Source organism: Polyodon spathula, chromosome 39, assembly GCF_017654505.1.
Source record: "Polyodon spathula isolate WHYD16114869_AA chromosome 39, ASM1765450v1, whole genome shotgun sequence".
Taxonomy (NCBI): domain Eukaryota; kingdom Metazoa; phylum Chordata; class Actinopteri; order Acipenseriformes; family Polyodontidae; genus Polyodon; species Polyodon spathula.
In genome coordinates this window covers 3,574,014-3,594,674 of record NC_054572.1, presented here as the reverse complement: position 1 = coordinate 3,594,674, position 20,661 = coordinate 3,574,014, and the positions used below count along the sequence as shown (strand labels likewise).

General features: G+C 40.6%; 1 protein-coding gene across 3 annotated transcripts in view; it reads left to right on the top strand.

Annotated features, from left to right (window-relative positions):
• The window catches only part of LOC121304743 (TBC1 domain family member 22B-like), a 138,596-nt gene extending 118,797 nt beyond the window's left edge, over nt 1-19,799 (top strand). For 2 of the 3 annotated variants that reach the window (XM_041236116.1, XM_041236115.1), the window contains 2 exons: nt 13,872-13,967; nt 17,836-19,799. In XM_041236116.1, coding sequence (XP_041092050.1) covers nt 13,872-13,967; nt 17,836-17,964 — 225 coding nt within the window. In that variant the 3' untranslated portion in view covers nt 17,965-19,799. The remainder of the gene's footprint in view (nt 1-13,871; nt 13,968-17,835) is intronic. The other variant, XM_041236117.1, reaches the window with a different exon arrangement.
• The last annotated feature ends 862 nt before the right edge of the window (nt 19,800-20,661 follow it).

The following is a 20,661-nucleotide window of genomic DNA, read 5'->3' as shown; positions in this document are numbered from 1 at the left end:
CAAATAGCCTTTGGAGGAAACACCCTGGTTTGCTTCATGATAGTCAACAGAACTAATAATTGCGTTTGATATTGGATTTTCAATACATAGGGATACAAAATAGGTTATGTCTGTGTATCAGGGCAGTAGGAAAGCCCTGCTGTTTAAATGCATTGTGTTTATTTTTAGAACAGGGTCTCCCCCTCTGCCCGTGTCATGTTATTTTGTGTTTGTCTTATGATTTATTTATGTATGTATTTGTATATATGACGGCATGGCCGTGCGTTTTGTTTTGTTAATGTTTTTGTATGTGTTTTGCAGTGTGTATGGGAAGCCCCATCCACATTAAAAACCCATGCAGAAAGTGTCCATCTCCTGAATTAATTAGATGATTAATTTGTTGCCAATTGGGAGATGATCACCTGTATAAAAACCCTGCAGTTTTCCCTGCTCGTGGTGGGTGTTCGGAAGTGGAGAACAGGAGAGCGAGATGAGAGATCGATTTAAAGGAAAGTATAGGATCAGTGAAGGCGATTGCCCAGCCTGACGTATATTTGTATATTTGTGTTCGTTATTTGTTTTGTTAAACCTTTAAACCTTTTATTTTCTGCTCTGTGAACAGTGTCTTTTTGTTTAATTATTTTATTTATTTGTTCTAAATAAAATGGCACACGCCATGTATTTTTGAACTGCAGTAACCTGTGTTACTCTTTCTTATTCTGGCCTGACGTCAACACAACGCCATTTCCTGCCACAGCCTGTTTTTAAGGTAATGTAATGAAATGTGTATACATTTTTAAATGTAAACTGTATTTGAAGATCCGCATTGTGCCATTTTATTGAGCACATGGGAATATGAACGCCCATGTCTCCTGTGTCAAAGCTGTACTCACAAACTATTACTTTGATGAACTGAAAGACGTGTCATAGTGGCTGCTTTGCCGAAGATCAATGCAGAATGGCATAAAGCTCCATCGCTGTAACAGCATGAATCAAAGGAATGGACTGCTATTCGCTATGCTGTATTTATTGCTAGCTGGCCCTGTTGATTCTCATTTTTATCATAAGAAAGAAAACAATGTGCACCAGGATTCATTCATTCTGATGCTGAGCACTCCTCTCAGAGGGAGGCAGTGATGCATTTGGGGAAAAACACCTTTTCAGCTTGGACCAAAGGGGTTTATTGAATTGGTGGATTGTGAAAAGAATGGAAAGGGAGTTGTCTGCTTGTGTATGCCTGAGAGTGGCGTTTAGTCTAAGGAGTGGGAGAGTACCATGTACATATGGGATTAAGGATAGCCGCAGTGCAAAAAGAATTGTGGTTGTAAAATCACAGGCAATTATTTTGCACTGTGGCCTATGCAAGCTTAAGAGCAATGGAAATTACTCAGCACACACAAATAATGAGCTGCAGTCGTGATAGTGAGGGTCTCAATGAGCGCCGCCTGTGCATCGGGCTATTTACTTACAGCCCGGAGGAGAGGGGAGGCAGGAGTGCAGAGAGCAGCAGGCGCTGTGTGAGATTTGTGGAGCACGAAAATCAAACCAAACAAAAAATGTCAGAGGAAGGGCAGCAAAGTCTTCTTGACGCACGGAAAAGAAAAGGTTTTATACAGCTGTTAATTGCTCACTTCTACAATGGGTTGCACATTGTCAGACGTTTTTGGAGGGTCAGCAAATCCTTGCATCTCATTAGAATGTTTGTGCCCGCTTAGTATTCCAGATCCCCACCCAGTTCCATGCTCTTTTCCTCATTTGAATGCATTTCAATATCATTTAAATAGATTAATGATGCCTAGATGCTAATTTGGTACTGGGTGCAGAACGTCAGGTGAAAACCATTCTTTACATATGCCACATTCTTATCTAAGCACAGGTTTTAATTGGAGGGGCCCAGATATTTTTTTCATCAGAGGAGGCAAGCCTCTGTTACAAACTTCTATCTGTTGTAACCATACACAGTACATTGCTAGCAATGGCAGTTGAAGTGATCTGATCCCTGATTTTAATTGGAGGAGCAAGTCAAACCCTCCTGCCCCCCGCTGAAGCACTGCTTTACTGCGTGATTTTATGTGATTTAAGGAGATTTTGATCAGAAGAAGAAATCCATTGTAACGGTAGGAAAATTAAAAAAAAAAAAACACATGGGACGATAGACACTGCTCAATTGCCTGGACAGTCCTATAGCTGTTTAGTCCCCATTAAACCAAAGTTATTCAAAGCCAGTGTTGTTGACTTGCATGGATGACTGGAGTTGTAGTTTTCGTCTGCATTTCTGTTGCTTGGAAACACCTTTCGGCACGTAGCAGATAAACTACTATTCCCAGAAGACATTGCGCGCCCGTGTGCTCGTTGCATTGTGACACCGGTAGCTTCAGTAAAGTGAGATATATTTTCAAGGTTTCATATTATGATACCACTTCCTTTCTCTGGGAACAAATCTAGTTGGTTTTGTTTTTTCCTCTGTTTGTGCTTGTTGGAAGTTGTATTTATATTATTTTAGCCCTTCCCCACAGTGTTTGTTCACTTTCTTTTCGCCTGTACGATATATAATTATTTTGTTGGTCATTTATTTAAGTTTAGCAAATTAATTCAATAGGATGTGCTTGATTTTTTTTTTTTTTTCTGCCTTTCTCCTGCCTTAACAACTCTGTATAGAAAATGTTCTTTTCAAAGTATGTTAGTGGCGTGGTCTTGAGAGCTGTATACTCATGCTGTACACAGTGCCTTTTTAAACATATTCTGGCAGTATATAATAGTTAAGTTTATTAGAATAAGCTAGGATGGTTTTTCTTTTCTCTGTTGGCTAGTGTAGAAAATGTGTTTAACAGCCGAATTGCGGTTAACCCTGTTTAGACTGCACTTGTAGGTCTCCTGATGTGCACTGTTCTTGCACTGTTGCGCTACTAATATGTCATTGTAGTATAACTTCTTGTAATCCTAACTTGTTGCATCCTAGCTCATATTATATTTTAGTTGTATTATTTGCACTTACTGTAAACTGTACTGTATTTAAATATATATCTTGCACTGTAACCCTGTACTGCCCTGTAACACCTGTAAGTCACCTTGGATAAAGGCGTATGAAAAATGAGATTTAATAATAATAATAATAATAATAATAATAATAATAATATGAAAGGTGTCAGTCAGGATACAATAATATGATTCTACTGCTGTTGGCTTCTTAAGGGGACCCCAAGCCCTCTGCCTTTTTTCTGTCTCCACATTTTTTTGGTCACCAGCCACCACTGCTGCACATTAATAGAATAGGTGCGTTTCCTATTCCTATACAGATACTCAGAATGAGCTGGAGGGGTAGTTGACCATCTTGGGGAAAGCGAGTAGCTACAAGCACTCTAAACAACTCCATTGCAATCAGATACGGGTCAGGCAGCGATTGGATAAACCATGGTAACGGGCTTATTGCGGGGAGGAGTTTGGTACAAAGGGGAGTACGAGCCCCCTTGCGTGGAGACATAGTTCCCAGCCGGAGCGTGTACGTATTTTGTGTTGTCATTGATTGATCCAGAGCTGCAGCCACGGAACCAGCTTATTCACAAATCACTACAGCACTGCACGGGCACAGCACCGCACGGGCACAGCACTGCACGGACACAGCGCTGGACAGTTACAGCACTGCACGGACACAGCGCTGGATGGTTACAGCACTGCACGGGCACAGCGCTGGACGGTTACAGCACTGCATGGGCACAGCACTGGACGGACACAGCACTGCACGGGCACAGAACTGGGCGGTTACTGCACTGCACGGACACAGCACTGCACGGACACAGCGCTGGACGGTTACAGCACTGCACGGGCACAGCGCTGGACGGTTACAGCACTGCACGGGCACAGCGCTGGACGGTTACAGCACTGCACGGGCACAGCACTGGACGGTTACAGCACTGCACGGGCACAGCACTGGACGGTTACTGCACTGCACGGGCACAGCACTGCACGGGCACAGAACTGGGCGGTTACTGCACTGCACGGACACAGCACTGCACGGACACAGCACTGCACGGACACAGCGCTGGACGGTTACAGCACTGCACGGGCACAGCGCTGGACGGTTACAGCACTGCACAGGCACAGCGCTGGACGGTTACAGCACTGCACGGGCACAGCACTGGACGGTTACAGCACTGCACGGGCACAGCACTGGACGGTTACAGCACTGCATGGACACAGCACTGGATGGTTACAGCACTGCACGGTTCTTGCCAGATTGTTGCACTTGCCAGCGGCTTTAGTACATCTCATTATATTATTTGAGCACCCACATTTTTGCAAATTTATGCAGGAACGCCCATAATTACATATTGATCTAAGGCTGAACCGCAGAAAGAAACTGCTGCCGCAAAGCATTCCCTAAAAAGTCACTACAGCATTGCACTTGTTTAGTTCATTTCATCCCAGACTTCTGACTCGCTTGTGACTGCTGCGACTGCCACAACACTTTAGTACATCTACCCCTTCATCTTTAGTACTGTACATGGGATTAACCCTTACTCTTTAGCAAAGACAAAAATCTGGGAATGTGTAGCACCTCCTGTTTAGTTTATTGTAAATAAGAAACAAAAGTTACTTTTTTCCATTTAGTCCTGATGCAGCAGTTTTCACTTCTTTCTCCCGCACATGTAGCGTCCCTGCAGAAACGTACAGCAACATCTCAAATGAAACTTTCTGAAACTTTTACACTGAGTAATGGCCATGCCATTCCACTGTCTGAAGAAAGAAATCACTAAACCAGGAGCAAATCAACCTGCTGAGTCTGCTTAGCTCAGAGATGCATTATGACCAGTCATTTATAAAATTGCTTGAGACATTTTTATATCAATTATCTGGTTTTTTTTTCAGTTGAGTGATTACTGATAAGATGAGGTAGTTATAATAAGGTTTGTTTGTTTTTTAAGTATATTACCTATATTCACAAATGCTGAGATAATTGGTTGGCTTTTTAAATACCAGTACATGCTTGCAAGAATTAGTTTGTTGAAAAGAACTAACTTTGTATTCTCTCAAGATTTCTCTGGCTCGCCAGTTTTGAATCATGATTGCTTTACAAACTCAGCTGCTGAGTTCTCTACTGTACTGTATTTAACTATAAAAATAGCAGCCTACTGAGAACTAATATTGAACCATATTACTGTAGTTTGGATTTGCTAATACAGTGTTACCTTGATTATCTGAATACCTATGTTAGCCTACATCCCATTGGGAACTCTGCTATGCTCTTCTGCCCTGTTGTAGAAAAATGGCCCTATTCTCTGGTATTTAAGCACAGTGCTGTATGTCATGTATTCAAAGGTAAGGGGGTTGCATATAATATCTTTTTAGGTGATCTCTTGATTGGGAAAGTCATGTAAATAATTTCACGACTGTAGATTTATTATTTGAACAGTTCAATTATCTGAACACCCACCTGGTCCCAGTCTATTCAAGACTGTTATTTGGTAAATAGAGGTGTCACTGTCTCCTGTATATCTGATTACAGCTAAGGTACCGATATGAACATAAGAGGGTTTCTTTACATTTGAATCCATGTGTACAAGTGCACTGCCAGGCCTCTCTTGAGAGTCACTGTTTTAAATGGCAGGCACATGTCTGAGTTGCATGTGTTAATGTACCAAACTCTCCTTGCAAGCTTCTTTCGTGATCCCTTTCCACAGAGTGAACAGCTGAACTCCTGCTGCAATCACAGCCTGTCAGTCGTATCAGACACTTACACTGACGGCTCCAATGTAATGAATCATTGTTAAAAAGAAAGATATGAGAAACTGTGTTCTCTTTCCAAACCCGTAATAGATTGTCTTGGTTTTTTTTGAGGCTGTAGATTTATAAAGTTGATAATATACTGTAGCTGTAAATCCTGGATGTATTCCAAAAAGTGTATAATTTCGTTTCATGCTGAATTTGTTCAGCTTGAGGCTTGCATGGCTAATCCATTGCAATTGTGATTGCGTTAACTAAAACTGTTCCTCTCTCTGGCTCTGCGCTTTGAGGTCAGAAACGAAAAAGCATTACATGATGACTACTGGGCCGGTGAACCATTCCCTGACGGGACTGAAAGTATCTTGAATATCTCATAACTTGAATTAACTTGTGCCAGCTTTAAAAGCCTAATTCGCTTTGTAAGCCAGAATATTATTAAAAAAAAGAGATAATCTGTGTTCTTTTTCTGTCCCTTCCCTTTGTACATGGCTGTCCGTGAAGCACACTATTTAAAGCTGCAGCTCTCTCCCACTAACATTCAGTCTCACACTCGCGATTCCTTATTTACCAGCCCATGTTTAATGCATCTTAGTGACCATAAACCGTGGCTCAGTGCTGCGTCTTGAAGGGTGTTGCATTTCATTTCAGTTCCTTTTAATACCTTTGATAAGCTAAAATAAACCTTTTCCAGGCCATTGCTTCTGAATATATCTTTCACCAACAGCCCCTCTCACTGGAGACAGCCCAGTGGCTATGAATCTGCAGTATTTCACATTGATGTCAATGACCTCTTTGCTTACGTTGGAAAATAAAAATGAATTTGCTCCACTGTTCTCTTAATCACAGTGCTTATGAGTCATTGCCCTTAAAAGAAATTCACTTTATTGTATTTTAGATGTCCCATGAGGGGTGTGGGGGTATCGGAGACACATCGAACATGAAATAGTGCTTTCTGCTTGTGCCACTGATGTGCAAAGAGTATATGCATCTTAACTAATGCACCTTCATTGCAGCACTGTCGCCAGTCCTCAAATAACAGATTTCACTGAATATATTACAATTAATTACGTTTATTTATATAGCCCCTTTCGTTCAACAGTATCTCAAAGCACTTCACAAGTCAGTGAAAAATGTATATAAAAAGTAATAACAAGAATTAAACATAAAAGTGTTCTTGTAAAAGTAATCAAAACAACAAGCAACTTAGTAGAGAAATAAAAAGAGAAGAAACATTTTGTATAAAATGCTTATCTAAAAAAGTGAGTTTTTAGTTTAAAAGTATTAAGTCACTCTGCATCTATAATATCAGCTGCAGAGTCACTCTAATATCAGATGGTAGTTTATTCTGTAATCTGCTAGCATTGTAACTGAAAGCGCTTTCTCCTTTCCTTTTTGTCTTAATCTTTGGGAGGGACAGAAGACCAGAATCAGACGACCTTAAAGCACGTCTCGGTACATACAGGGACAAAAGCTGTTTTAGATAATCAGCTGCCAGGCCATGAAGTGTATTGTAAGTCAAAAGTAGGATCTTATAATCAAGTGTAAATCGTACTGGAAACCAGCGTAGAGAAGCCGCCACGAGAGTTCTGCTGTCACTTTTTATTTATTTATTTATTTATTTATTTTTACTAAGCACCCGCGCCACTGCATTTTGAACGGCCTGTAACCGTGACAAGACATGGTCTGGTAAACCAGCAAAAAGGGCATTGCAGTAATCGAGTCTAGGTGAGACAAAAGCATGAATTAGCTTCTCGGAATCGGGCAGTCAGTATTAGAATCATTGTGCTGTATGATCCCATCAAGGCAATCTGAAGGAGAACATACAGTATCATCACCTGCTGTATCAGAGAGTGAAAGATAGGGATGCATTTGTGTAAGGTTTATACGATAAGGCTTCAGTATATATGATATTAGGAATACAGCGTAGAACATGCCCTCGCCCGTTTAGTCTATCTCTCAGCCTGTCTGTTTCTGTTCTGTCAGAGCTGCGCTGTCCGTACACCAGCTACACAGAAGCAAGACAAAATCACAATCTGTGCAGCACACATGATGCATAGCTGGCTCTGACTTAGCATAGATGCAGGCTCTAATGCTTAACAAGTGCATGGCAAGTCAGTCTTCAACTGACTGTTGAGTTTACTTCTTTGTGTCCTCCCTGTGAAACTTGTTGGACGCAGCATCTACTTTACAGTGATGTAAATACAATCAACAACAATCAGACAATTATAAGATTATAGTGCATCAATGCATAAGCTAGCCTCTGTGATCTACTGCTTGGACATTGTTGGTGTTGCTGTACAGTGCAGTACCTGGCTCCCAAGCCTGTGTTAAAACCATCAGAAATCTTGTTTTTAAAGAACAGTATAAGTTAGGGGCTTACCAGCTGGCTAAATTAATTGAATTGCTTGTTCGAGGTATGTGTATAGGACGAATCCATGAAGACTTCTTGTTTCCCGGAATTCCGAACAAAGCTACCAGCAGCACTTCCTTCTAAGATCTAACAGGATTGGAGTTTCACATCCGTGTTTGTGTTTGTTTCACAATGAGTTGCATGTGCATGTTGCATATTCTGTTTGCTGTTATTTATTTGAATGTTTTACTTTTACAATTATCAGTACAGAGCTTTGTCTTTGTCAGGTTTGTACTGACACCTCTGAAGCTGATGATAAACAATGCCTGAATGCCTGGAGCTATGCATGAAACAAACTGTGTGCCCAAGCATTGCATTTCCTAACAGAAGGGCATGTTGTACTAAAGGTGATTCAGATAGGATTCTGCATACTTTCACACTAAGGGTTAGGTCTCTTAAAATAGACTAGGTAGTATAGAGTGGGGTCTTGGGTTTCGCTGAAATTAGTCTCATACATGTTAATGGTTTAGGTCTCTTAAAATAGACTATGTAGTATAGAGTGGGGTTTTGGGTTTCGCTGAAATTAATCTCATACATGTTAATACTGAATTAAATACAATATGTACAGTATTTGTCATGACTCTATCGACAGGGAGTGCAGTTTCTCATCGAACCCTGACAGCACAAAGCGATATCTGATTCTGATGTGCTACAGGTCCAGTAAAGCATGTCTTAACTAAACTATAAATTCCTAATGTGCCTTTACTACATTGCTTATTTAGTGCAGATAAGTTTACATGTGTGGAGCAAAAATGCATTCCCTCTGAAGTGAAGTAGGAATAATAAAACAGTATAGCTAATCTTATTGTGATGCCATTTCCAGCTGATAGAAAGGATTTTCAGATGGCTGTGTCACATTACTAGCAGGGTCTACTACGTTTATTCTAATGCATTTCCTATGATTGAAACGATTTTCAATTATGAAATCCCTGTCCTCTAGGGATGGCATGAACAGAGGTTCATCAGTCCAGAGTGTAGTTTCCTCTGTGCTGCAGTAGTGGAGGATTCAACGTTTAATATCAGTAGCATCACTTGTACAAACGGGAAACGTACTGCAGTAGTACCGTTAGTTTTGGGCACAGGGCATGCACGCGTGTATGTATGATTAATGAGATCAGAGAAACACTTTGTTAATTAAATTGAGACATTTTCAGCATGTGCAGGAATTCATTCCGTTTGCACTCATGAATTAGACTTTTTCCCCAGGACATTCTTTCAGAAGCAGAAATCTTCTCTTATTAATGTTGTATATGCAGAGTGTAATAATTTTGTAGGTAATAAAGCTTCAGTTTTAGTAATTCCGATATAATCCTAGACCAGGGGTGTCAAGGGCCATTTAATATGTTATATAGTAATGTACCTGAAAATGTCTACAGGAATCGTATGTAGGCAGATATACTCAAATATATCACTTTACACAAAACACGTTACCCGCACTGCACGATTCCTAGTCATCAATAAGCATGCAGGCACGGTTTCAATCAATTAATCAACATGTTACCTAATGTGTTTTATAGTACAAAAATAGGCAGATATAACAAGAAGCAGCTTTCCTAGAACACATATATACATAGAAAATATATATATTTTAACACCACTGAAAAAAAAAAAGATAATGGCAACCTGTGAAAATGTGATTAAACACTACCACTGTGAAATGTACCTTTTTATGACTTCTGTCCGGACACTTGGCACTTTCATTTCTTGCACCAGTGTCTTGCTATCTGGCTGTATATCTGTAGCTGTGGCCACTCGCAAAACAGCAGCCAAGTGTTCATCTGGGAGCGCCAGAGCCAGTACAATGGAGTCCCCAGTGAAGACCAGCCTACTTTGCACAGCCCGGACATGAACCTGCACTGCATGATTCACCCTGCACACCATGCAGATGCACTTCTACCTGGGGAGCCACTCTGAGACCTGCAGGAATGTGTTTTTATCTCCCCCTGCGCACCATGCGGCTGTGCTTCTACCCAGTGAGCCACTCTGAGACCTGCAGGAATGTGTTTTTAACTCTCCCTGCGCACCACGCGGCTGTGCTGCTACCCAGTGAGCCACTCTGAGACCTGCAGGAATGTGTTTTTAACTTCCCCTGCGCACCATGCAGCTGTGCTTCTACCCGGTGAGCCACTCTGAGACCTGAATGAATGTGTTTTTACACGTCTCCGCTACAGCTCACTTGACTGTTCCTTTAAGTAATGCTCTGCAATTACTTGTCAAAATGGAAAGGGCAGAAGCTTCCTGCATATGGCTCCCAGGAGTTTATGATAGTGAGCGGTGGGTGACCTTTGTTCTGGGATAAGTCCTCACTTGACCTGTGTTTATCCTGCTGCCTGTCTCTGATCAATCCTTTTTAATGTGAAAATGGAGATGGACAGCAGGCCATACAGCCACAGCTCCTTCGCACTTGAGCAAATTGCTTTACAGAATCTCTCCACACAGTACCAGAGTTTTATGTAAGTCTAACACCTTGACCTCAATCCAGTGCGATTTTGAAAGGTCTCTAATAGAGTCAATAAGCAAGACCTTTAGAAAAAAAAGGACTGGTCTTGGTATTTCTAAAGGAGCAAAGCTAATTTGGGTTGGAGAGGGGAGGGGAGAAGGGAGGGACTAATGAAAGATCAAGACCTCCTACAGGTGGTTGTAAATGAAGGCTTGATCCAAGCACCCTGTGAGTCTACTTGGGTTGTAGGGTAAACCACTTTGAGCGATTAGTTTGACACCATTTTATTTATACAGTACTTCCTGTTTTGTGTGAGGTCAGGTTCTGGGAAATCCTGATTCACTTTTACCCCTTAAACTCTTCAGGGTTAATTATGGGCATTTACGTGATAAAGTAGCTGATACTGCCCCGAGCAGCAGGAGCTAATGAATGTTCATATTCAAGCTGCATTGCAGCTCAAATACGCAAACCGTTTTTCCATGTGGGGTTTTTATTACATTTAGGTGGAAATACTAGATACAAAGATCATTTCATCATGAGCTCCATAGGCAGCAGCCTTCAGAACCTCATCTTTTAAAAATTCAACCTAAAATCTGAATATATAGCATGAAAGACATGCAGAGGTTTCGTCTGTTTTGTGCACTTCAGATATTCTACTGAAATTCGGAAGCTGCTTCCCTGCTGCTAGTAAGTTCTTTTGTTTTCTATTGTGAAGAACAGAATGACAAAGCAAGGAGAGTCACTAAACCTATTGGCTTGTGTTTGTATTTTTAGTCGGATCCTCCTGAGACTGGTGTTCCAGCTCTTTCGCCCTTTCTCCCCCAGTAACTGCTGCAAAAATAGCAACTTCACAGTCAGAACCCCAAGCTGTTTCCAATTGTTTCCACAGCTGACCCACCTTTGCCTGGTGCAGTGCTGGGGTGCTGTCACTGCTACCTCTGCCTGGTGCAGTGCTGGAATGGTGTCACCGCTGCCTCTGCTTGGTGCAGTGCTGGGATGGTGTCACCGCTGCCTCTGCCTGGTGCAGTGCTGGAATGGTGTCACCGCTGCCTCTGCTTGGTGCAGTGCTGGGATGGTGTCACCGCTGCCTCTGCCTGGTGCAGTGCTGGAATGCTGTCACCGCTGCCTCTGCCTGGTGCAGTGCTGGAATGCTGTCACCGCTGCCTCTGCCTGGTGCAGTGCTGGAATGCTGTCGCCGCTGCCTCTGCCTGGTGCAGTGCTGGAATGCTGTCACCGCTGCCTCTGCCTGGTGCAGTGCTGGAATGCTGTCGCCGCTGCCTCTGCCTGGTGCAGTGCTGGAATGCTGTCACCGCTGCCTCTGCCTGGTGCAGTGCTGGGGTGCTGTCACTGGTGCAGATTACTGAACAAATGAAAGTTTGCTTCCAGAGTGCATCACAAGTTGTAGAAAGAGACCATGGCTGGCTTAATGTGCCCTCAGTTTTAACCTACCTCAGGGAGTAGCTTTACAGAGAACGAATGCGGGAGCTGTGAATTCTGCAGAGGTGCAGCCACTGATTTAGAAGACACTGGGGTTTAAATGGTTCTAAATCCTGACACAGTAACAGTGAGTGCATTCTGAGGTTAGGATGAATATGTATTTTCCTGGTATAGCCTGGTGAATAAGCAGTTTAATAGTGTCATAATTGATCAGGATTGAGAATGGGTTTACATTATGGTCAGTTTAATAGTGTCATAATTGATCAGGATTGAGAATGGGTTTACATTATGGTCAGTTTAATAGTGTCATGTTTGACCAGGATTGAGAATGGGTTTACATTATGTTCAGTTTAGTAGTGGCATGTTTGACCAGGATTGAGAAGAAACCTCATGTTCTAGGAGGTGTCCTGCAAGTCTGCACTAAATATGTTTTCTCTGAACTGAATTATGGAAAGTGTTAAATCTCCATAATCCGAACATCTTTTCTAAAGCCAACACTGCAGTAGTGTCTTGCCAATCTGAGATAAATGAGATAAATGTGCAAATCTCACTTGCTTAGTCTGAGACATCACTTGTCATTTTTTGTTTTACGCAAACCAATTGCATCTCATTATCAGGCAAACCAGGAGGTACCGTTAGTCAAGAGAGGAGGGGGCGCTGAAAGACAGGCCTCCAGTCTAGGGGGGGCGAGGGGGGGAGCTTATCATTTTTTGACAGGGCAATCATTGCAGTAGTCCCAAAAGGATAATCATTTTTATAATGGGACTTTCATATAGCATGAATAATGTGGTAAGCCTGGTGATTGGGCCCAGTTTAGGTAACTGTAAGGTAATCTTACTGGAGTCACTTGGAGGTTCTCCAATCCCCTGCAATATCTGGTGGGCAGCAGCCCCAGCCATCAGCAGTTCTCTCATGTTGCCACTGTTGTAATAATCTTGGAATATCTTCTCTTTGTGTGTTTGTCAGTGGATGTCAGCAATACACCAACTGTTTAGACCGCATCATATTGACATCTGGCAATGCCGCCTGAAAAACACAGGCTACATGATAATCCTTCCTTACACACTGTCCTCCCACTGAGTTAGAATCGTTCGACCTTTCACACAGTGCTGGCTGGCTTACCCCCCTTCCTCCCTTCCTCTGTTTTAGCTTCCACTCAGTCATGTGAAACTCCAGTTCTTTGTCATTTATTAGCCTTGTTGCAGGACTGATGCCTCAGGATCACAGGCACAGATCTGGTACCAACAGCTTTGACTATCCTGTGGTTACAGAGCCTTCAGGAGTCTGCTCTGTGAAGCAGTTTGGTCAGCTTGCTTTTGCATTTCAAGTGGCTTCCAGCTGCCCAGCGCCACACAGCATATGTGTTGTATAGGTTGTACTGTATGTGGATCCCAGTGCAGAAAATGCTAACCTTGAACTCACAAAGCAAAGGAAATGTGAATGTTGGAGATAAACTTTATGTAAATTTTTTTTTTTTTTTAGAAATCTTTAACTGTCATTTAAAACATGTAACTTTTTATGCCAGTTTTATAGAAGTAAATCTGTTAGTCATTTTCACTGTTGGCAATTCCCCCCCCCCCCCCCCCCCCCAAGCTAATTTTATCATCAAAATCTCAGGTCCCAATCTGCTGATGTGCAGTTATCCTGATTGACAGTGTCAATTTAAACGTACAGTGCTTTTGCAAATGACATTTATTTCCTACAGTGAATGCAGCTCGTGGTTTTGTGTCCTTGCTGGTTTGTGAATTGCAGTGGAATCTGTTGTGAATATGCTTGTGTCCGGGGAGTGGTGCTAATAGAATTTAAAGATGAATATTGCTGAATCGGTGCAATCCAGCGGTCCAGATTGTATTAGACATTTCTCCTTCTTCCATTTCCCCACAGGCTGAGGCAGAGGGATTCTCTCATTTCCACCTGTACATCTGCGCTGCTTTCCTCATCAAATGGAGAAAAGAAATCCTGGAGGCAGTGGACTTCCAAGTAAGTGCGATATTTAAAACCATTGTACAAATTCACCATGCAGGGAGTTTTGCTTATTTTTCCCTTTTCTTTTGGCACCTCTCACCAAGGTTTTAAATATAAAGGATAAAAGATTATTTAGCTGGGACAGCAGGACTCCTGATTATCTACACATCAGGTTCTTGAGCAAAGAGCACTGCTTGAATGAACAGTGACTTATTTGCAAAGGTGGTTCATTTTTATTTATTTATTCTTATGTATGGAAATCGGCATGCTTATTTTATTTATGGAAATTGATTGAAAATTTAGCACGTTAGCGAGTCCTGTCTGTCTGTCCTTGCAAAGAAAGAAGTCATCCCACCATGTGTTAACCATTGCACTACCCTGAAGAAGTCCCATCATGTGTTAACTGTTGCACTGCCCTGAAGAAGTTACATCATGTGTTAACCATTGCACTGCCCTGAAGAAGTCCCATCATGTGTTAACCGTTGCACTGCCCTGAAGAAGTCCCATCATATGTTAACCGTTGCACTGCCCTGAAGAAGTCCCATCATGTGTTAACCGTTGCACTGCCATCCCTTCCTTCCTGCAGCAGTCATGCCATTCAGGTCTAATGGCTTCTACTTGGGCTTTCTCTTCGTTCCCACAGAGCTATTATTTTTGGTGTTCATGCTGGCTTTATATACAGAATGTGAACCTGCATAAACATCATTCCTAGAAGCAGGAATGAATACGGCCATATCCATCATACTTCTATTAATACGGTCGTATAATATATATATATTATATATATATATATATATAATATATATATATATATATATATATATATATATATATATATATATATATATATATATATATATATATATATATATACATACACACACACACACACACACACACACACACACACACACACAGTGCCTTGCAAAAGTATTCAGACCCCTGACCAATTCTCTCATATTACTGAATTACAAATGGTACATTGAAATTTCATTTTGTTCGATATTTTATTTTAAAACACTTAAATTCAAAATCAGTTATTGTAAGGTGACATTGGTTTTATGTTGGGAAATATTTTTAAGAAAAATAAAAAACTGAAATATCTTGCTTGCATAAGTATTCAACCCCTGTGCTGTGGAAGCTCCCAGTTTGCACCGATGAATGAAATTGCCCTAACGAGGACACAATTACCTTACCTTGAGTTGACTGTGCAGGGCAGCATTTATTTTTCACGATTCCTTCATTTGGCCTGCATGGTGTCAGGCTAGTGAATGTCTTTTACTAGAGTCACAAGCTGCGACTGTAACGTTTTGTTTTATTGATGTCAGCAGTGTTAATGTTACATTACTGTTCAGGTGGTTTACTAATTTATATTTAGGTCTTCTGTTTTTCGGGTTTTATTAATTGTATTTTTCGGTGCTTATTTTAGCTATTTTCAAGTTTTATGTAAATTAGGTTTTTTTCTGGTTTTTGTTTTTGATATGCTGTATAAAGTTAGTGTTTCCAAAATGCTTTTTTTTTTGTTTTGTTTGTTTGTTTTTCTGACAAAATGTGTATAGTAGTAACTCGACAGTACTTGCACACTTAAGTTGTCCCTTCTTTCCTTTGCTGTCTTCCACAATGAAATCCCTCTGGTCACGGGCACGTTCTTTTTGTGTGGAGGCATTTTCGTACATTTTGCCACAATTCTGTTTTAAATCCTCAGTATCTTAACTGTAATACAGTTTTAAATCCCGCTAACAAGCCTCCATCCGGATTGTAAACTCATTTTAAATCTTGCAAGCAGAGTCTCCAATAGAAATGTAGGAATGTGCTGTCACTCAGTAATTGGGGCGGGTTTAAACTATTCAGAACAAACAAATGATAGTTGCAAGTCAGGAAGGCGGGACTTTGCCCAGCAGCATGGGAAATTTATTTATTATTTTTTTTATTTATTTATTTTTTAATGTAAAAAGGGTAAATTCAACATGGATTGATGAACTATTTCCACAGTTTTCCCGTGTTTTCTGGTGTTTGTTGGCTAGCCACCAATTTCATTATTTTTGCATCAGGAGTGTTTTATCTGGTTTTATCTGTTAAAACCGAAAATCAGAAGCCCTGTTTAGATTGTGGAACACTGGTAGAGAGTTGTTTTGACTCATGTTTACCTGTTTCACGTTCCTGAAAAGTGTGTTTTTTTTTTGTTTTTTTTTTTAATGCTGAAAACCTGGAAGACCTAAATATAATGTAATAAATAAATAAAATAAAGGTTGTTCATAAGGAGCCATAAGTCTTATATACGGTATGTTTGCATCCAGGACAAAAAAACCCAAAAAACATTCTTAGTTCTTGTGCATTATATTTTTCTATTAAACTCTTTCATGGATTGAAGTTGTTCTGTGAAAATGTGTTACATTTACTGAAATATCAATGCCTTTAAAACGACCAAATTCCTGTTGGGTTCATGTTATTCTAGATTCTGTTGATTTTTTTTTTTTATGTATTACTGTGCAGGATAGCTACTAAAAGATTGTTACCTTTATTAAAAATATGCAGGGATGAATCTGCTGATTTTAAATCTACCGATTTAATAAAAAATTAACCGATCCAACATTGTAATCGAGTGACAGCCCTTAATCTATAGATTAACTGTATATGTGTAGATTTACCAGCTCAGCAGTCAATGTATAAAATAACTAGGAGACGGTAGTTAATGCTACAGTAGTTACAGCATGAAGTGAATTCACTAATAATCTGGGTTTTTTCTAACTATTTTATCCCCATTTTCACTTTCTGTAAAGATAAAAAAAAGAAATCTCTTTCTCTATTTTTTATTTTAAATCAAAAGTGACCAGGGGGCAAACATTAGGTTGGTAATAATGACATCTCTTAGGCAAAACTCATGTCTCTGCTAAGATATTGTAAACGTGAGGTTTACAGTAAAAAAAAAAAAACCTTTTGCTTGTATCCAAATTAACATGGTCCCAATGCTTGCAGTTAATTGTGAACAGCAAACAAATTGATACATTGTGAATGCAGCTTTACAGCTGGATTTTCAATAACACGCACAGTGCTGTTACATTGATAATACTTTTTATTGTTCTGAAACTTTTAATTGATTTCAACGTCACTGTAACTTCAATATGAATTACATCAGAAACACATTCATTGATTTAAATAGAAATAAGTGTAGTTACCGTGGCATCAAAAGCCTTGACGTGCCTCTACGGTTCCTTTTCAAACACACTTGCCTTGACAAAGGCATGTTACACATACAGAGACGTGGAGCAGCTGGCTGTATATATGTTCAATTCTAGAATGCTTCTAGAATGTTGAGACATGCTTATGACATTTAGACGTGGGAACTAGGAAATGGGGAAATCATGCAGGCTATGAATCTCTGCTAACTGAATTTAACCCCCAGGTAGACTGGAGGACTCTCTCACAAGGTGAGACAAGGTTAAACATCATAAATAAGATGAGAGGAATGGTATTTCTCTTTAGACATGGATGGGTATATGGGATCTGTTTTTGATCAGTGTGATTTAACTCTAACACAGTGCACTTGTCTTATTTAGACTGATCAGATTCAAAGCAGTCTGTGACCGGTTGCCCTACAGGGAGTAGCCGTTAGCAACTGCAGAACTGAACCGTGAAATACTTTGAATTGTAAAAATGCTGGGGAAAAAAATACAATGTGGCAGTCACCAAGCATTAATCAAATAAGTAAGTATAATTCTAGAAAACACATCGCTGGAATGCAATACATGAAGCGCTGCAATCAGAGCGGTACGGCATGCTGAGAAACCCTGCTAGAAATGCTTTATTGTCTTCATGTTTCTGTGGGTTTGGTTGTGTGTGGTTTCGGGTGTAGTGATGCATGTTCTTTTTCATCACTATCCAGGGTCTGTTGTTGCTGTTACAGAACCTGCCTACAATACACTGGGGGAACGAAGAAGTGGGACTCCTGCTGGCAGAAGCTTATAGACTCAAGTATATGTTTGCAGATGCGCCGAGCCACTACAGGAGATAAGTGGAGGATGCAAACCTACAAGTGAAGTGAAGTACTGTACACTGTAAGCAGCTCCGCGGTCATGGCAAACATTTAAAGTGCTTTTCAATAATTGTTTTTTTTTTTTTTTTTTGTTTAAAAGTTGCCGTACCAGAATGTTAATGTCTGAGTCAGCTGGAAAGTGACACTGGGGACACGGCTGTCTTCATTTCCCAGTTGATGAAATTCACAGAGAAAGGTCCGTTCAAGTTTAAAATAGGCTTGACTTGGAACATAGGATTGCAATCAATAACCTTGCTTCAGTTTAGTTGTATAGATAAATGATTGGGAAATATTTTCCAGCTGTGGATGTGCAGCCTTCAATATTCCTAAATTATTATTCTATTATGTAGGGTGTAGTAACTTAATATTCCTATTGTGAAACTACAAATCAGCTGAATTGGATCAGAATTGGAATTGAACATCATATATGTTTCTTGTGTAGTTTCCTATTGCAAATACTGTGAGAGCTGGGCTTTTGCAAAAACTACGCTATTCTATATAATGTGAGAGAACCAGATATTGTAGGAATACTGGGTGTCTGAACTCTTCTTATAGTTTTTGTTGGTCATTTATCCAGTGGGTTAGTAGTTTCCAGCCTTCCGTCCTTATGCTGAAACAGCATTCAGAATAAACTGACCTGTCAGTCGGTAGATGGAAGACCTGAATCAAAAGATTAACTTGCCCCTTTAAAGTTAGAAGAAAAATGCAGTGTTCGTACAATTCTGTCATGAAACCATGATGTGCAAATGTACGCATGCACAGTGTCATTGCAGAAAGTTTGGCAAACTATCTGGAATGTTCTAAACATCTTGGCCTTCACATCTGATTTTGTTATGATTAGTTTTACATCGGCAGCCTGGATGGTGGCACACAGTGGGACTCGCTCAATAGAATCTAAATAAATCCCAAATAGTGATTCAGTGCTAGATATCAAGTTTAGTATCTACAGTTTTTTGGTATGTTCTGTCCTATGCTTTGACATTTGTCCCAAACACACAGTACACATTTCACCAATTCATAATATTGTCCTGGACTGGTCCGTAGCTCCCAAGACCCAAGGACATTAGCTTGAGGGTTGTGGCAGATCTAAGAAAGACTGCAGAACTTTTCAAATAAATATCAAGATATTTGAAAGCAGAACCACATCTATTTAGCAACAGTAAGGATGGCCTTGGAACACAAACACAGTATTTTGACATGCATACATGTTTTGGAAAACTAATTGCATGCCATTCCAAATAATCAAGACTTGATTTTAGGGAGAGCGAATAAAGAAAGAAGAAATTTTAGATTTTATGTTTTTAATCTATTTGTTACCTTATAAATTACAAAGCAGCCAAAAAATGTATTTAAAAGACCACCTAGTGTACTAGCTACTGTTTTTGTTTTTAGTGCTCTGTTAAAACTTATAACCAGGTACCTTGTATTGGCTTACATGATGAGTACAGAAAGTGCTTGTCTTAAGTATGAAAGGGTACATTACATCTCTTTTATTGATCAACTGTTCTGATATAAAAAAAATAACATACTACACAATGTTAGATTGAAAAAAGTATGTATGTTTTTTAAATTTTTTTGTGTTGTGAAGGTTTTGAATCTGGGTTGTTTTGTTGTTGTTTCTTCCTGTATATGGGCAAAGATACACAATATTGTAATGTTCTTTATTTGTATTACTTTTGTTTTATATTTATACAGAAGTTTGAAGATTTTGTTAAACAAGATTGTATAGCCCACAAGGCCTAAAAAAACTATTTTTCAGTGTCTTTCTTTTAACTCATTGACATCACTTTTAACCCTTTGACCTGGTCCGACAATTTTCCCTTTCCGGTCCGATGTTGGACCCTGTCAAAAAGATGTAAAACACAGGTCTCTAGTCATTTTTTTTTTTTCTCCAGGAAAAGCTGAGAAAACCTTTCAATGGATACTGAGTGCCCTGTTGGTATGCAGTGTCTTTTAAACCTGTTTTACTTTGGGGGGAAAAAAATACTTTTAAACAGCGGGTGTGAAAATAAATTGGACCTGACGTGCCTGACAGGTGCTAAGGGTTAAGAATATATATTTAAAAATAAGTGATATTAACCAGCTTCACACCCTCAATGCCAGCTTCACACCACGACACGCCAATGCCAGCTTCACACCCTGACTCCCCAGTGCCAGCTTCACACCGCGACACCCCAATGCCAGCTTCACACCCTGACTCCCCAATGCCAGCTTCACACCCTGACCCCTCCAATGCCAGCTTCACCCCCTGACTCCCCAATACCAGCTTCACCCCCTGACTCCCCAATACCAGCGTCACACCCTGACTCCTCCCCAATGCCAGCTTTTCACCCTGACACTGCAATACCAGCTTCACACCCTGACACCGCAATACCAGCTTCACACCCTGACTCCCCAATACCATTGTCACACCCTGACTCCTCTGCAATGCCAGCTTTTCACCCTGACACTGCAATACCAGCTTTTCACCCTGACACTGCAATACCAGCTTCACACCCTGATGCCGCAATACCAGCTTCACACCCTGACTCCTCCCCAATACCAGCTTCACACCCTGACACCGCAATACCAGCGTCACACCCTGACTCCTCTCCAATGCCAGCTTTTCACCCTGACACTGCAATACCAGCTTCACCCCCTGACTCCCCAATACCAGCTTCACACCCTGACACCGCA